Raw genomic sequence first — 15978 nt, 5'->3', positions numbered from 1 at the left:
AGCTTGAGGAAAGGCTTTTTATCCTAAAAAGGATTAAAGAAAACGTTCACTTTGGGTTGAGAATTCTACACATTTTTTCCATTTTTTTTATTTAATTTTGAAATTGGTTGAAGAAATACCATGTACAGATATGACTGTTACATTGTACTCAGAAGAAGTGGGTCGCTGACTTGTATGGCCAACATCGTCTCATGAAGAAGAGCTCAGAAATGCATAGTTCACACATAGTGAACATAGGTGCACACCCTACTCCACACATAATGAAAAATCACTTTCTCTTCAGATTATCTTTGAAAAAGAGCTATTTCTATGACTTCTCCAAAATATGCTACGTTTTTTCTTAGGTGAGTTATAAGGATGGTTCAACTTTGCTTACTTTTCCTGATTTGTTTGTTTCTTTTGGGAACACATCCTGTAGTGATCAGGACATATTCCTGGCTCTATACTCAGGAGTGCCCAAGTAGGCCAAGTGTAAGGCAAGCACCCCATTCTCTGTATTATCACTCCAGCCTTTTTCCTGATGTTTTTTGTTTTGGGGGGCCACACCCATTTGACACTCAGGGGTTACTCCTGGCTATGTGCTCAGAAATTGCCCCTGGCTTGGGGGGAACATATGGGATGCCCAGAGATCGAACTGCGGTCCATCCTAGGCTAACACTTGCAAGGCAGATGCCTTACCTCTAGCGCCACCACTCCAACCCCATTTCCTGATATTTTTAAGAAAACTATTTTTTTATTTATTTTAGTTTATTAATTTTAAGAAAACTAACAAAAGGAGTTGGTACAGCAGGGAGGGCATTTGCTTTACACTCAGTAAACCACATTCAATCCCTGGCATCACTTATGGCCTCCAGAGCCCCTACCAGAAGTGATCCCTAAGTGCAAACCAGGAGTAAATCCTGAGCACTGCTGGCTGTGTCCCTACCCCAAAAGAAAAAGAAAGACTAAAAAGAGAAAAGATCCGTGTATTTCACTTATTTTGTTTGTATACATTTTTCTTAAATATTAAATGTCATGGATAGACAAAAGTCATGATGGCTGATGGGGAATTATGCTCATTTAATATTGACCAAAGGTGAACATATCCACTAGTTATTTTTCCTGCCTTTAGATTGGTTCAGACTCTATAGAGTCCATTTAAGAAGCTATGATATACAAGTTCACCATATCAAACTTCTCTAGAGTCAATTCAAATAGTCATTTAGCATAAGCAATACTTGCGTGAATCTTTTTATTAGTGTCCAAAGTTGTGTGTGGGCCAGAGAAATGGGTCTCTAGGATAAGCACATATTGCAAGCAGAAGTCACCCGTGTCCCTGGCTTACCCCAAAATCCTACTGGAATTACCTCAGCACCCATACCCCTAGCAGTAGAACTGGGTGTCACCCCACAAACAGTGTTGTCTGTGGCCCCCAAACAAACAAAGTTGTCTGCAGAGTTTTGTTTCCAAGGCTACTAAAATGTGTACCATACCAAGGAAATAGCAGGAAATGTGTTTGAGCTTAGGCCATTGCAGTGAACTCAGGCAGGGAGTAAGCAGAGGAGCTGTGTTGCAGGCAGGGTTGGTATGTGGATGAGATTATAGTGTGGACAGAGATGAGCACTAAATGTGTCTATATCAATCCCAACAGCTGACATATACCCTGTGTGCTTGCCAGTATCAGGAAGAGGCTTTCTTCTTCCCAACCATTGTGCAGATGTAATAAATCTACTTAAGGCCTGAAACCCCAGATGGAAGGAAATGCCAGATTCATTCCTACCACTTTTCTCTACAGAATCTGTAGCCTACAGTGCCTTCTCTTTTTAGCAATAATGACATTCTAAAACTATTTATTTCAACATACCTTTTTATAAGATCTAGATTGGGGAAGGGTATGGCTGACTGAAATGAGGGGAGAAAAAAAATCTTTTTTTTTATATGGTTTTTGGGACACAGCCAGTGACGCTCAGGGGTTACTCCTGGCTATGCGCTCAGAAGTCACTCCTGGCTTGGGGGACCATATGAGATGCCGGGGGATCGAACCACGGTCCGTCCTAGGCTAGTGCTGGCAAGGCAGACACTTTACCTCAAGCACCACCATGCCAGCCCCTCTTTTTTTTTTTTTTTTATGGTTTTTGGGCCACAGCCGGTGACACTCAGGGGTTACTCCTGGCTATGCACTCAGAAGTCGCTCCTGGCTGAAAAAAATTTTAGTTCACTCTCTTGGAATGTTTGGGTAAAAAGAATGATTTGAACTGAACTGTGGTATTTGGCTTGGGTTAAGTACATGGAAGAAGCGATCAGGTTGTCTGGATTCTTTAATACCAACTTCCCAAAGTAGAAAAAATTAAAAACTGGCACAATGGGAGCAATTTCTATGAAACTTCTTTTTTGTTTTGTTTGGTTTGGTTTGGTTTTTGATTTGGGGGCCACACTGAATGGCACTGAGGGGTTACTTTTGGCTCTGCACTTAGAAATCACTCCTGGCAGGTTTCTGGGGACCATATTGAATGCCAGGATTCCGACTAGGGCCTGTCCAGAGTTGGCTGCAAGCAAGGCAAAAGCCCTGCTGCTGTGCTATCACTCTGGCCCTAAAACATGTTTTTTCTTTTTCTTTTTTTAAATGTTACCAACTTAGGGAGCAGAGGGGTGGGCAAAAACTCCCTAAGCTTTATGGAAAGAAACACACACACACTCACACACTGTTTTTACTTGATGGCACCATCTCACTAGTTGTTTGAATTCAGTTGCCTCTTTAAAATAAGATACACTATTTATAAGATTTTATCCTGGTTGTCCTATGAGAATTCTGTAGTGAGGGATAACTCAAGTCCTTTGGTTTGCAGTGTTTAAAATGATGTCTGTGTCCTGGACCTTTTATGACAGAGTAATCCATAATAAAACAGTACAGCGAGTATCAATTAAAGAATCAAGGAGTCTGCAGCTCATGGGCTGATTGAGACAGTGGCTGATTGGAATAAATGGATTTAATATGTCCATATTTGCAGACTGGAGCTTTTCTGTCATGCCCCAGGAACTGGGACATGAATAATCAAAGCATGATCCCTACTTACAACTTTAATGAGATACTAATTCTGATCATTCTTTAAAGTCGGCATTATAGTGTTCTGGACCCCACAATATTAAGTCAAACTCTGTCCTCCCTTCCCAGGTCTTGTCAGGGATGGCCAGATACTAATTCTGATCATTCTTTAAAGTCGGCATTATAGTGTTCTGGACCCCACAATATTAAGTCAAACTCTGTCCTCCCTTCCCAGGTCTTGTCAGGGATGGCCAGAGTGAGGAATCTCTAGCTCCATCATTAGTGTGCTCATGGTATTGAGTTTTGCTCTTTGTTGAAGACGGGGCCCCTAAGATTTTATTATTGTCATTAAACTGAGAAGTATTTCCGGCATTCGGAGTTTAGTTATTTGCCTACAGCTCAGCGATCCCCAAGAGTCTCTTCGGTCGCTGCATGAAAAGACAGAAATATTTAATATGCAGCAGCCACACCGGTATTAGCAGCAGAAACAGAGTCCCTAATAACTACTCACATCAGTGGCTCTGTGGACAGCGTCATACTTGGTGGTCATGCTCTGTCTCTGTCACCCACTTGGTTTGTTCTCTTGCTTCTCCGGGTCTCTGGCAATCACTTTGATAAGCAAAAGGGAAGCTGTTCAGCAATTAATTCTAATCTTGGGGATCTTTCATACATCCCAATTCCTTCAGCATAGGCACCTTCCTCTCATCTTCCTGATTTATTTGGGGCCACTTTTGTAGTGCTCAACACTTACTCCTGACTCTGTACTCAGATATCTCACTTGGCTTGGCTCGAAGGCCCCTCTGGGGATGCTGGAGATTGAACCAGAGGAAATTGAGTGCAAATCAAGCACCTCCTCATTGTCCCATCTCTCCTTATAATTTTTTGTTTGTTTGTCTTGAGATCACACCCAGTGGTGTTCAGGGGTTACTCCTGGCTCTGTGTTCAGGAATGAACTCCTGGCAGTGGAATATTATTGCTATGGGAAATGTTGTGTATGTTTTCACCTACTGTGCACTTAACTATTTTCTAATTTCAGTTTTACTTCTGATAATTTCTTCAACATGTGATATGCCTGTCTTTATCCCAGCTCATATTGGGTCATTAGCTAAAATCCAGGGATTGATGACATCGGAAATAATGTCTTCTCTTTTCTGACTCATCACATTGATCAGAATGAATCCATTCCTTATTTGGGGGTGTCATAGTAACAGTGAACAGGTGTGAAACACGGGCTTTTCTCTCCAAAAAAGGTGGTGTCTGTTGTTTTGTTTTAGGGGGCCACATCCAGAAGCACTCAGGAATTATTCCTGAGGGACTTGGAGGACCATATAGGATGCGAGAGATGAAACCTGGGTTGTCCAAGTGCAAGGCAAATGCATCTCCCCGCTGTGCTATCATACTGGCCCTGGAGGTGTTTTTAATCGCTGAAGAATTTCCTACCCAACTGGAATCAGAAACTCCTGAAATTTTTAAAGTCACTTTATATTTGAAACACCAGAAAGCTATTAGGATTTCGAGTTATAGTCTGCAATGTTAAGAATTATGTTAGAAATTCTGCAAAGCTGTTTAGTGGTACACTTTTTAACGTGGTATGATAATTATTTTTCTTATAGGTTTGGAGCAATCCTTAAGCCATTTCCTCTTCACCTTCATTCCTGCCCCTCAACCCCATCTACATAGTGTCCTTTCACCCCATATATGCTTCCTTTTCAGTGACAAAGTGAAGGGTCTCTTTAGAGCCAAAGTGAGATGTTAGTCGTAATAGTGGCTTTGTTCAGAAACATGACAGAACTCTAGGCATGAGTGGCCCATTCAAAGCCGGAGCTTCAATTATCTGCCCCTGCTTGCTTCTGTTCGTCATGAAAAATAACCAACATAAGCATCTTTGAAAATCCATTTTAGGGGTTGAAGAGATAGGACACCGAGTAGGGCACTTTCCTGGCATGCAAATGACTCAGGTTCAGTCCCTGGGACCTCTAGAAGGTTCCTGAAGTCCTACCTGGAGTTATTCCTGAGTGAAGAGCCAGAAGTCATCCTTGAGCACCACAGGGTGAACATGAGAAGTTCTCTCAAATCATGAAATCTGCATAAATTTATTTTAACCCAGTCATGAAATTAGGAAGATTCTTTTTATCCCTACAGTGGGTTAAAAGGGAGGCCAGATGAGGCTTCTATTCCAGGAGACAGTAGGAACCTGACTGTAGCCTCATGAAAGAGTCAAGGTGTAGTACAGTCTGCCCCACCTGCCTCCTGATCTTACCATCAACATTTGTGGGACACCCAGAGCCTTTCTTGGTGTGACTCTTGGAAAGAGGCAGAGTCTTAGAGCTATCAGCCCTTCCTGACGGAACCTGTAGCCAGCATGGCCCTGGACCTCATCCAGTTGGATAGATGACATATCAGAAATTAAACTGATAAGAACAGATACTACACCTGATCTTAGCCAAAAGGCCGAGAAGCGATTAGACCCCATCCAGTTGGGAACTTGAAGTTCAATGCTGTCTGTAGAACATACACTTGCCTTTTCCTTCCTATTTTGAATCTGCAGCTCAATGGGTCCCAGTTTCTTGCTTTCTTTCCCTTCATTCATTCTTTCCTTGGTTCCTGAATCTCAAGGTTCGACCTATTGTCTGTACATAGGCAGCCCAAAAGAAAAGGTGAATGAAACAGGATTTCTGTGAGTTGATCTCACAGGTAGCAAGAGAAACTTCTAGAACATAGATTCCGAGTGCTCCAGTGTGGACATTTTTGCTTTGCTACCCTATGCAATTCTGTTCTTAGAAACAAACTTTTGAGCATACATACAGGGAGAATATTTGCCTTGCATGTGGCTGACCTGTTTTTTGGGTTTGACCAAGCAACTTTAAATATTTTATTTCTCATCCAACCAAGAAAATAAAAAGTTTCTTTGTAGAGCTCCTGGTAGTGAGCTGACAACATTTTCCTTTTAAAGCTAATAATTAGGAACAGATTCCTTTGTTCAACTTAGCTTTAAAGACTCAGGATCAGAGCGGGCGGGTGTGCTCCAGACAACGTGAAGAAGGTAGTGTGGGTTCACCTGCAGCTCTCCCCTGAAAATGCTGACTCTTCCATCAACCAAGATTCCCCTGGTTCAAATATGCCCAGGTTGCATTTTTGGGGCGAAACTCGAAAGTGCATTTCTGTCATGTGATGTGCGTCTCATGTCAGGTGCAGTGATTTGCATGTAAATTCTGAAAACTTCCCTCGTCCCACGTGACACCTCTGAAATGTCTGTCTGTTTTTTTTTTCTCTCTACTTTCTCAAGCTCACTATTTGGATAAGATAGTGAAAGGTACTGTATGCTTGTTCTTTGTTGGTCTCTGTTCTTACTTATCTCTTTATAACTGTGTTTCCAATCGCGCTGGGTTTGAAAATAGACTGTTTTTTCCATGCATATTTTTGTAAGCTCTAAAAAAAAAAAATCAGGCTCACATACGTGAAGTGCCTTAGATTTATAGTGCCGAGACGTAAATGTCCGTGTCTCATTTTTATAATTTTGGGTTATTGGACTTCATTCTTATGTAAAGCATTAGTTTTCACGGAAACCAAAAACTGAAGATAGCAGGACATTGGCTGTTTTTTGCTTCTTTTTTTTATTATTATTATCTTTTCTTTGCTGTAATCTCTTCATTGTTGACAATTCCCAAACGAGCTTTAAATTTAATGCTAAATTAAAGACTCTCTTATCTCAGAGTAAGAAATTGTGTATGTCACAATTCTCGTTCCCCTCTGTCCAGAGGAAGCTCAATTTGTCATGCCCTCCTAAGGCTATTTCTTGGACTTTTTCCTCAGAACATATGCAATATCCTAATTGATGTTTTCTTCATTTCTTTTGTAAAATCCCACAAACATTGTGGCTTCTGTTGACCGAATAATGACAGCAGAAAACAGCAGATCCTCATGTCTTCAGTTGTTCTAGAACTAGCTGGAAACTTTTTTTTTTTTTTTCAGAAGAGAAAATCCTCTTTCCTTTGCTCCTTGGATTCCCTATTTTCTTATCCCTTGTTTGTACTTCTCATTAGAATATGAAAATATTCATGGCAATATCCAGGCTTTCCTATCCGACACTAGGCTTCATGCCGTCAGCCACTGTACCTTTTTGTCAATAGGGCAATGACATCTTTTTGGTTTAAAACAAAAAATAACCCAAAAGAAAAAATTTTTGTGAGTCATTCACGAGGAAAATCCCTCCTTCTTTCTATGAAATGATCCAGAACATGGAGGGGTGATGTAGAAGAGAGAAGCAGCAGACAAATTAAGCTCATCCTGGTCCAGTGATGACCAGAAGGACCAATTCACCTTCCCTCGTCACACCAAATGATCAAAATCTTCTTTCTAATAACTCTGCTCTTAAGAGACAGAACATCTCTCAGAGATGTTTTTAGATCCCATTTTGCAATGGAGGGGAAGAATCCCTTGAATCCAGACTTCAAACAGATTGTTCCCTTAAATTTCATTATCAAAAAACAACAGTAATATTGCTATGCAAAGATGCTGTTTTATAAAACCCAATCACTCTAGCATGTCTTTTATTTTATTTATTTTTTTACAAATATCCATATTTGTAAAATAACAAATTCTAAAGACCTCTGCAAAGAAGTCTCATGGGTAGGTAATTAGTCTCCCCATCTTAGGGCATTTACCGTTCGTGGTTCTCTCAGTGCCCTTGTAGACTCGAGTTCTAGAACATACCTGGCAATTGCTCTCATCCATAGATCATGTTGGCTGCATGCCAATTATCATGAACCAAAAAAAGGGGGCAAAAAATTGTTTTTTTTTTAAATGTCATGTTAGACTTAAACAAGTAGAGATTTTGGATATATTCAATTATTTTAATCATTTCCCAAATTTTCCCTCCTTGCCCATAAAAGCAGACAAGATAGGATATAAAGGTAAAAAAGCATCCAAAGCCTTAGGGAGATTGTCACAAAATATCACTCTTCCGCGCTCTGTCTTGAAGCACGCCACTACCGTGTTTTTGTTCCGTGTTTTAATGTGGTCCTGATGGTATTTCATTTTGTCCGTCCTCAGTAATCCGATATGCATAGCTCTTACATTGAGTTCAGAACCCTTGTCAGTCCTGTCCCATCCGTATGCAGCCTGAACCCCAATGTTTGTTAGATTAGATGCTAAAGCTGCTTCACTATTTCCCGGGCTTTGCTTCTTCTGTGAAAAGGAATGTCCTCTTAGCATAAAGTATAGTCATGGATCCCAGCCTATACTTTGTGCGGTGATAATAATACACTGTAATTTCACATGCATAGACGGCAACTGTGAGACCAGACAAAATTAAGGTTCTCTTTCGGACATCAGCTCATCACCTCATTTCCTCACCCATGCTTTTCAAATTGCCGGGGAAATTTTAAAAAATAAAAAAATTAAAATAAAGCAACAAGGTGCTCTCAGAACGCATGGCTTCCTGCGGGTTCCAGTGGAGAAACAGCTGCTCTGTGCAGGGATTTTTTTTTTTAATAATAATAATCTCATGGCAATGCTTTGGGTCCAACCATCCAACCCACCAACCTTGTTGCTTTGCTGAAGGAAAAAAAAGCAAACAAAAATAATTTTAAAAAAAATAATAAAAAATGAAGTTAATTTTGTCTGGCCTACAACAGTTTAGTGGGGCTTTACCTCGATTTCTGTCCTTCACAGGTAAGTGGTGTCTCAAGGGTCAGGCCAATCTAAGATACCACTCGGGTTCAGAATTAGATTCTGTAAAGTGAAGGTTGCTGTTTTTATCCATGTGCAATTACAGTATTTGTGCTGTTTCGAAAGGCCTGTTTCCACTCAGTGTCTCTTATCTGTTGATCCGCGGGACACAGACTGGCCATCCTCAAATCACTTGTATTGTCCTTCTTGGTTTTTCCTAACAGAGGGATGCCCAGGGCTGTGTAATAGCAATGGGAGATGTACCCTGGACCAAAATGGCTGGCATTGTGTCTGCCAGCCCGGCTGGAGGGGAGCAGGCTGTGACGTGGCCATGGAGACTCTGTGCACAGACAGCAAGGACAACGAAGGAGGTAGGTGGACACACTTGGGCACCAAGACTGCTACCGACCAGCAGATGGGTGGCAGTGCATCAACGTGATCTCTTGCCAAGACCCAAAAGAGAAATAAATATCCCAAACCCTAGAATCTCATTCCTTCAGTCGTGAAGCATGAACCCATGTGGTTTTATGTCAATTAAAGTGGGGATCACCAAAATAAATAAATAAATAAATAAATGGCATGGTAATAAGATTTCGAAGCATGCAATGGCCCCAAAAGATCCTTGCCAGGGCTAGAGAGAGAAGATGGATAGCATACTGCCTACCTTTTTTGTTTGTTTGTTTGTTTGTTTGTTTTGGGGCCAAACCCTGAGTGCTCAGAGATTACTCCTGGCTCTTTGCTCAGGAATCATTCTTGGTGGTTCTCGGGAACCATATGGGATGGCAGTGATCGAACCCCTGGTCAGCTGCATGCAAGGCAAGGCCCCATCCCCACTGTGCTATCACTTCAGCTCTCACCTGCTTTTTTTGCATGTCTTGAACCTTGGTTCAATCCCTAGCACCCCTTGGTCCCCCTGAACACCACCAGGGCTTACTCCTAAATAGTAGCTCATAAGGCACCACCAGCTCTCCACAGAAATTCATTCCATATCCAACATATCACAAATTTGCAGGCATTGCTGACAGAGCTCTTTCGGGTGCGTTTTCTTGCACCATGAAAAATAGAGAGCAGAAGGGAATTGAATGTTTGGAGGTTGGTGGGAACCACCATTGGGTCACACCACTTTGTGTTAGTCAGCACAACACACAGGTGCCAGCTGCAAGTGAGGTTGACCAAAATATAAGAAATTGTGCGTTTTTTTTTCAGTGCTTTTTTTTTTTTTAAACAGAACCATAGAACATGAAAATATCTTTCTCGCCTCATATTTTCTATGTCTTCCTACAAACTGAGAAACAAAAAAGTGGATGGGACCAAGGAGCCAAGTTGTCTCAAGAAATTAAAAAAAAAAAGGTAAAAACCTAAATACATAAACCAAAGTCAATGACAATAGAATTAAGAGACCTAAACTACAACAAGCTATACACTAAGAGGACCTGATACACTAGGCAGTCTAGGGGGCTAAGGGTGGAGGTATGGGGAGCATGCTGGGAACTGTGGCAGAGGGAAGTCAATACTGGTGGTGAGAATAGCCTTAATTCTGTCACTATATACCTGAAATACTCTGAAAGGCTTGTAATTCACATTGGTCTCATAAAAATTATATAATAAAAAAAAGAGAAATTGTGGGTCGGAGCAGCAGGAAAGGGCCTAGTGCAGCTAGCGAGATTGTTCCCTCCTCCAGGAAGCCAGGACAGGAGGGTCATTCAGGATGGAGGCAATTAACAAGGATGGGCACATAACAAGGATTGGGCCTCATCGTCCTGTTCTTCTCAATCGTCACTAGCAGTGCATGTCACTGAGATGTTCAGGGACCTGTGAACATGCCCAGAGTGGTGTTTGATTCACCCACATGACCTGGAGAGATGATGCCAGGGCTGATCCCTGATGGGGCGAGTGAAGTAGAACTTGCTGGGGAACTTAAGTCTCCTTTTCCAAGTCTCAGCTGTTGTTTCTCCTCTTTGAGAAAAAAGAGGGTTGATGGCAGCACTACTGCATTGCCCTAGGAAATGTGCAAAACTCAGCTTGCTTTTAATGGGATTGTGTGTTTTAGAAAAAGTTTCGTTAATTTTGGAGGCTGGAGCAATAGCACAGCATAGGGCATATTGCCTTGTATGTGACTGACTGGTATGGGACCCACGTTCGATTCACCGCATCCCATATGGTCCCCCTGAGCCTACCAGTAGCAATTTCTTTTATTTTTTATTTTTAGTTTTTTGGGGCCACACCCATTTGAAGCTCAGGGGTTACTCCGTGGCTAAGCGCCTCAGAAATTGCCCCTGGCTTGGGGGGACCATATGGGACGCCGGGGGATAGAACCCCAGTCCTTCCTTGGCTAGCGCTTGCCAAGGCAGACACCTTACCTCTAGCGCCACCTCACCGCCCCCCCCCAGTAGCAATTTCTGGAGCGCAGAGCCAGGTGTAACCCCTGGGTGTGGGACAAAGAAAACCAAAAAATAAAAACAATTTAAAAAAAATTTTTTAAGATGTCCTATGCCCGATCTAGTGGGAAATAGAAAGAAAACAGTTTGTTGATGCTGGGAATTAGGTGGTTTATCTATATAGAGTTATCAACATTAAAAGAAAGCATTAAAGTAGGCAAACCAAAATATATACTGAAAGCCAAAACATGATCCCAATTCAGTAATAAGTACATTTCATGATGATTGCAAAGTACGTGACTTTAAATGGCCATGAAAGTTACACCTGTATACTTTGAAGCTTTGGAATACATGTAAAAATGCTGTACCATAGTTCTGCCTCTAAGTTGGATCTAGGGGGAAGGAAGATATCTGGACAATTCAAATATTTTAAGAAATGGTAGTTGGCATTAATTATATATTTGAAATAAAATTTAAACTTATCTAATGAAAACATTTGGCTTTCTGTCTTGACCACAAGTTTTTTCTAGCTCTGACCAGCAAGTCAGAATCAGCACAGAGACTAACCAAGAAAGTTTGGGCATGTAGGGGCTGGAGAAGTAGTACAGCATGTAGGGCACTTGCCTTGCACATATGTAGTCAACCCAGGTTCCATCCCTAGAATTTCATAGAATTCCCTGGCACTGCTGAAAGTGATTCCTGAATTCAGAGCTAGGAGTAAGCTCTGTGTGTCCCCAAAACCAAAACAAAAAAAAAAAAAAAGGAAGGAGGAGGAGGGGAGGAAGAAATGGAAGGAGAACAAAGGAAGGGAGGGAGGGAGGGAAGAAGGGAGGATGAAACGAAAGAAGGAAGGAAGGGAAGGAGGGAAATGAAACAAAACTAGGAAACTTGGGCCTTTAATTCTGGTGACTTGGTATGAGCAAAAGGAGCACACATACACTTCCCAAAAATGAAACTTTAGTAAAATATGCACTCCTTAAGACCTCCAGATAATAAAAGTAGAGTGAGGAAGCCAAGGGAATATGGCAGGAGAGAAACTTCAAAGCAAGGTCAAAGATTAGCAGATAATCACCATTGGACCCAAGACCTTTTTTATCAATAAAGTTTTATTGGAACACAACCACTTTCCTGCTAAGACTTCCTTATACAATGCTAAAGGCAAGGTTGAGTAGTAGCAGCAGACTGGTCCACACACAAAGCCTATGCAAGATAAGTTTACTCACCCTTGTGAAAATCCATTGGAAGCCAGAAAGATGAGCACTTGATGAAGGAGGGCAGCGGTCTGATAAAGAGCAATGATAAAGAGAAACCCTGGAGGATTCTCTGGAGAGATGTTTCAAATCTGTTTGGTTCATCCAAGTACTGATGGCCCCCTCTCTGAGGTAGTGCCCCTGGCCTTCAGTGGGCTTGGACCAGTTCTGATGTTCTTTAGCTTATTGTTTACATGACCAATTTCTATTAGTTTGGCTTCTCTGCCAAAGTTCCATCATAATAAGCCAGCTTACTATTCCTGAGCCTACACATGGTGTTGCTGAGAAGCTACCCCACGAAGACAATTTTACTACAGTTTCCATTTCCGTACGACGGTCATCAGTGCTGTTGGCCCAGGCTAGTTCCAGCTATCTTAGTGCAAAGAATGAAAAATGCTTTCTCCAGTTAGGGGGAGCCAGATTCATAACCATCCGTCACTTGCATGGGCGAGTTACTGATAAAACTCGGCAGCAGAATAACACCGCATGTACCCCTGCATCTCAGCTGTTGAAAATGAGATTCTTCTCCTGATTGATGTTAGCAGAGAGGCTTGTAAAAATGCATTTCCCACTGATTAGTTCAGAAGGTGTCAATCTCGTCAAGTTTTATGGCCTGCAGACGACATGCCAGATGAACATTTGCTTTTTATAAACTAACCAAGATGAATGACTAAATTCGAGCCTGCCTCTTTGGCAACTGGACCATCTACTGCCTAGAGGAAGAGCTGGTGGGAACCACGGTGGGAAGGGAATGGGGGAAGTGATTTAACTCTTCATTTGCTGTATTTAACACTTTATTTCCCCAATACAATGGCACTCAAGAATCTTCCTTGGCCATGTTTCCCTCTAAAGAATGGTTTCAACTCAGGATTGAATTTCTGAGAGAAACCAGTAAGAATAGCAAATATTTGTATTCAGTTATCAGCCCAGGTATATACACACTGGTGTCAGTCCAGGGAGTAAAAACTCTTAAATCTATCAGAAAATTCTCAGAAAGTCTAGCATGTAATCATAAATGGTTACTGAAAGGGATTGCTCTTCTATGATTTTATTTTGAACCTAGAAATGATACTGGGACAATAGACACCTAATCTTCTACTTCCAAAATCTGTCTTAATAATAATTTCTTTTTTAAAAGATGGAGAAAGTTGGAGCCATAGCAATAGCACAGTGATGGGGCGTTTGCCTTGCATGCAGCCAATGCAGGACAGACCTTGGTTCAGTCCCTGGCATCCCAATAAGATCCTCCAAGCCAGGAGCAATTTCTGAGCAGGAGTAACCCCTGAGCGTCACAGGGTGTGGCCCAAAAAGCAAAAAAAAAAAAAAAAAAAAGGAGAAAGTTATTATTTTATTATTGTTGAAACTATTATTGTTATTCATAAAACTAAGTTTCCTACATAGTTTTTTCTCTGTGTGTTGGAAATATTTAGTTTTTTTCTTTCCATCATCCTAACCTTTTAGCTAAGAAAGCATTATTTTTGTGAATTTCTATGAAACCTCCAGGCTCCATTTCTTTTTTTTTTGTTTTTGTTTTTGTTTTTGGGCCACACCCGGCGGTGCTCAGGGGTTACTCCTGGCTGTCTGCTCAGAAATAGCTCTGGCAGGCACGGGGGACCATATGGGACACCGGGATTCGAACCAACCACCTTTGGTCCTGGATCGGCTGCTTGCAAGGCAAACGCCGCTGTACTATCTCTCTGGGCCCCAGGCTCCATTTCATTTAGCTTTCAGAAAATATAATTGAAAGTTTGTTTTTCAAGAGACTAACTATGGAGCTGCCTTGCATGTGACCAATCCAGATTCAATCCCCAGCACTCCATAGGATCCCCCAATCCTCTCCAGTAGTGATCCCTAGCCCAGAGCAAGCCCTGAACACCTCTATGTGTGGCTTAAAAACAAAAAAAATGCTATTTATATCATAATCTTTTGAGAAATTTAACCACAATCTGCTTGAAAATACCATAAGGATGGGGCTGGAGCAATGGTGCAAGCAGTAGGGCGTTTGCCTTGCACGTGGCTGACCTCGGAAGGGCCTTGGTTTGATCCCCCAGCATCCCATATGGTCCCCCAAGTCAGGAGCGATTTCTGAGCACATAGCAGGAGTAACCCCTGAGTGTGGCCCAAAAAACCAAAAAAATAAAATACCATAAAGAATTTTGCGGCTTGCCATAAAGAAAGTTATAAGATGTCTAGTCAACTATGTCTTCTAGTCAAGAAGTCCAGTCAGCAAGGTCTATTCAGCTTGGTGAGAGGTGCTCTCCCAATACCTGTCAAGTTTAAAACCATCCTGCTAGTTTTCCCAAGAGACATTTGGATCTCTTCAGAAGCTCATGTTTGTATTAAACTTCAACTGAGAACTGACTTTGCCAAATGCACAGAATTATTGCCCATGTTGTTGAGTGAACAAAGGACATTATTGTCCACCTACAGGGGCTGGCTTCTGTGTTCAAAAATAAATAAATACTCCTATAACCCAGTGAATTGTAGGTACCTTTGGTTGTTCCTGAAAGACACAAGTCCAGTTCTTTCTACCATTACTCTTTTTTGATTTTTTTGTTTGGTTGGTTTTTGTTTTGGGATCACACCTAGTGGTGCTTAGGGGTTACTCCTTGATCTGTGCTCAGAAATCACTCCAGGCAGGCCCAGGGAACCATATGGGATGGGATGCCAGGGATCGAACCCAGGTTCATCCTGAGTCTGCCATGTGCAAGACAAAAGCCCTACGGCTGTGCTATCACTCCAGACCCTCTACCCGTTACCCTTTCAGTAACATCAACATTAAGCATCAATATTTTTAGGGATCCGTTTCTCATTTCCAAGAGTATGGAATATGAATATAAGATATTTTTTCAGAACACATACCTACCTCCATTTTAGGGGAGACTCACTGCCAATTCAAGTGCTTCTTGAAAATCTGAGACGGCCCAGGCAATAAGATAGCAGTTAGGGTACATGCCTAGTGCACACACCTGACCTGAGATTGATCCCTGGAACCACAGGGTCCCCCAAGCATTCATGGGCTCAGCCAAAGTACTCCAGGCTGGCCTGACTATCTGGCACTACAAACCACAAACAATACCCTTGCATTGAGCTACTATCCCAGCTAGCCAAGAATCACCAGTGGGGACCCTCTACTTCCTGAACATTATTTGGAAGTCCCTCCCCCCAAAAAATAACTTTTTGGAGAAATATCTTATTTGTATCCTGGATATTCTTCTCTGTATATTTATTTTTATTATAATAACATTGATTTGCAAGTTCCGTTTGTGTGAATGTTTTCAGGGTGTGATGGGACTACTTTCCATCCACACCGCTAGCGCCTCTGGAGACTTCTTTCCTTGGAAGGGGCCAGCTCATTGCCTCTATTTCGTGGCCATCAGCATTTGTTTCAACCCACTGACTTTTCATTTTCTGACCCTCCCCAAATGGTAGAGCTTCATTTCTCTGCTGTTCCTTCTCCACTTTCCATACATACCCACTTTACCATGGTAATTGCTCGTGCATTTTCCCTAAAATACACCAGGCCCGAGAAATTTTACCTCAATCTATTCCATACTCCTCGCTACTATAAAAAGAGAGAACTCTAATCAGGTATTTTTTTTAAGTTTCTTACTCAGATTTTGTTTATCTGATTCTTCTGAGCTCATTTTGGTGTGTC

General features: G+C 41.7%; 1 protein-coding gene and 1 pseudogene across 1 annotated transcript in view; one reads left to right on the top strand and one right to left on the bottom strand.

The window, feature by feature from the left end:
• TENM3 (teneurin transmembrane protein 3) overlaps window positions 1–15978 on the top strand; it is a 745099-nt gene that overhangs the window by 672591 nt on the left and 56530 nt on the right. Inside the window, 3 exon segments of the mRNA XM_049771415.1 lie at window positions 6309–6335; window positions 7918–7935; window positions 8917–9063. Of these exon segments, the coding sequence (XP_049627372.1) occupies window positions 6309–6335; window positions 7918–7935; window positions 8917–9063 (192 nt within the window).
• Window positions 5371–5485, bottom strand: LOC126008168 (uncharacterized; annotated as a pseudogene).

This window comes from Suncus etruscus, chromosome 4, assembly GCF_024139225.1.
Source record: "Suncus etruscus isolate mSunEtr1 chromosome 4, mSunEtr1.pri.cur, whole genome shotgun sequence".
In the NCBI taxonomy this organism is placed as follows: Eukaryota; Metazoa; Chordata; class Mammalia; order Eulipotyphla; family Soricidae; genus Suncus; species Suncus etruscus.
Note: the sequence above shows the minus strand (reverse complement) of the source record. Positions and strands in the feature narration are given on the sequence as shown.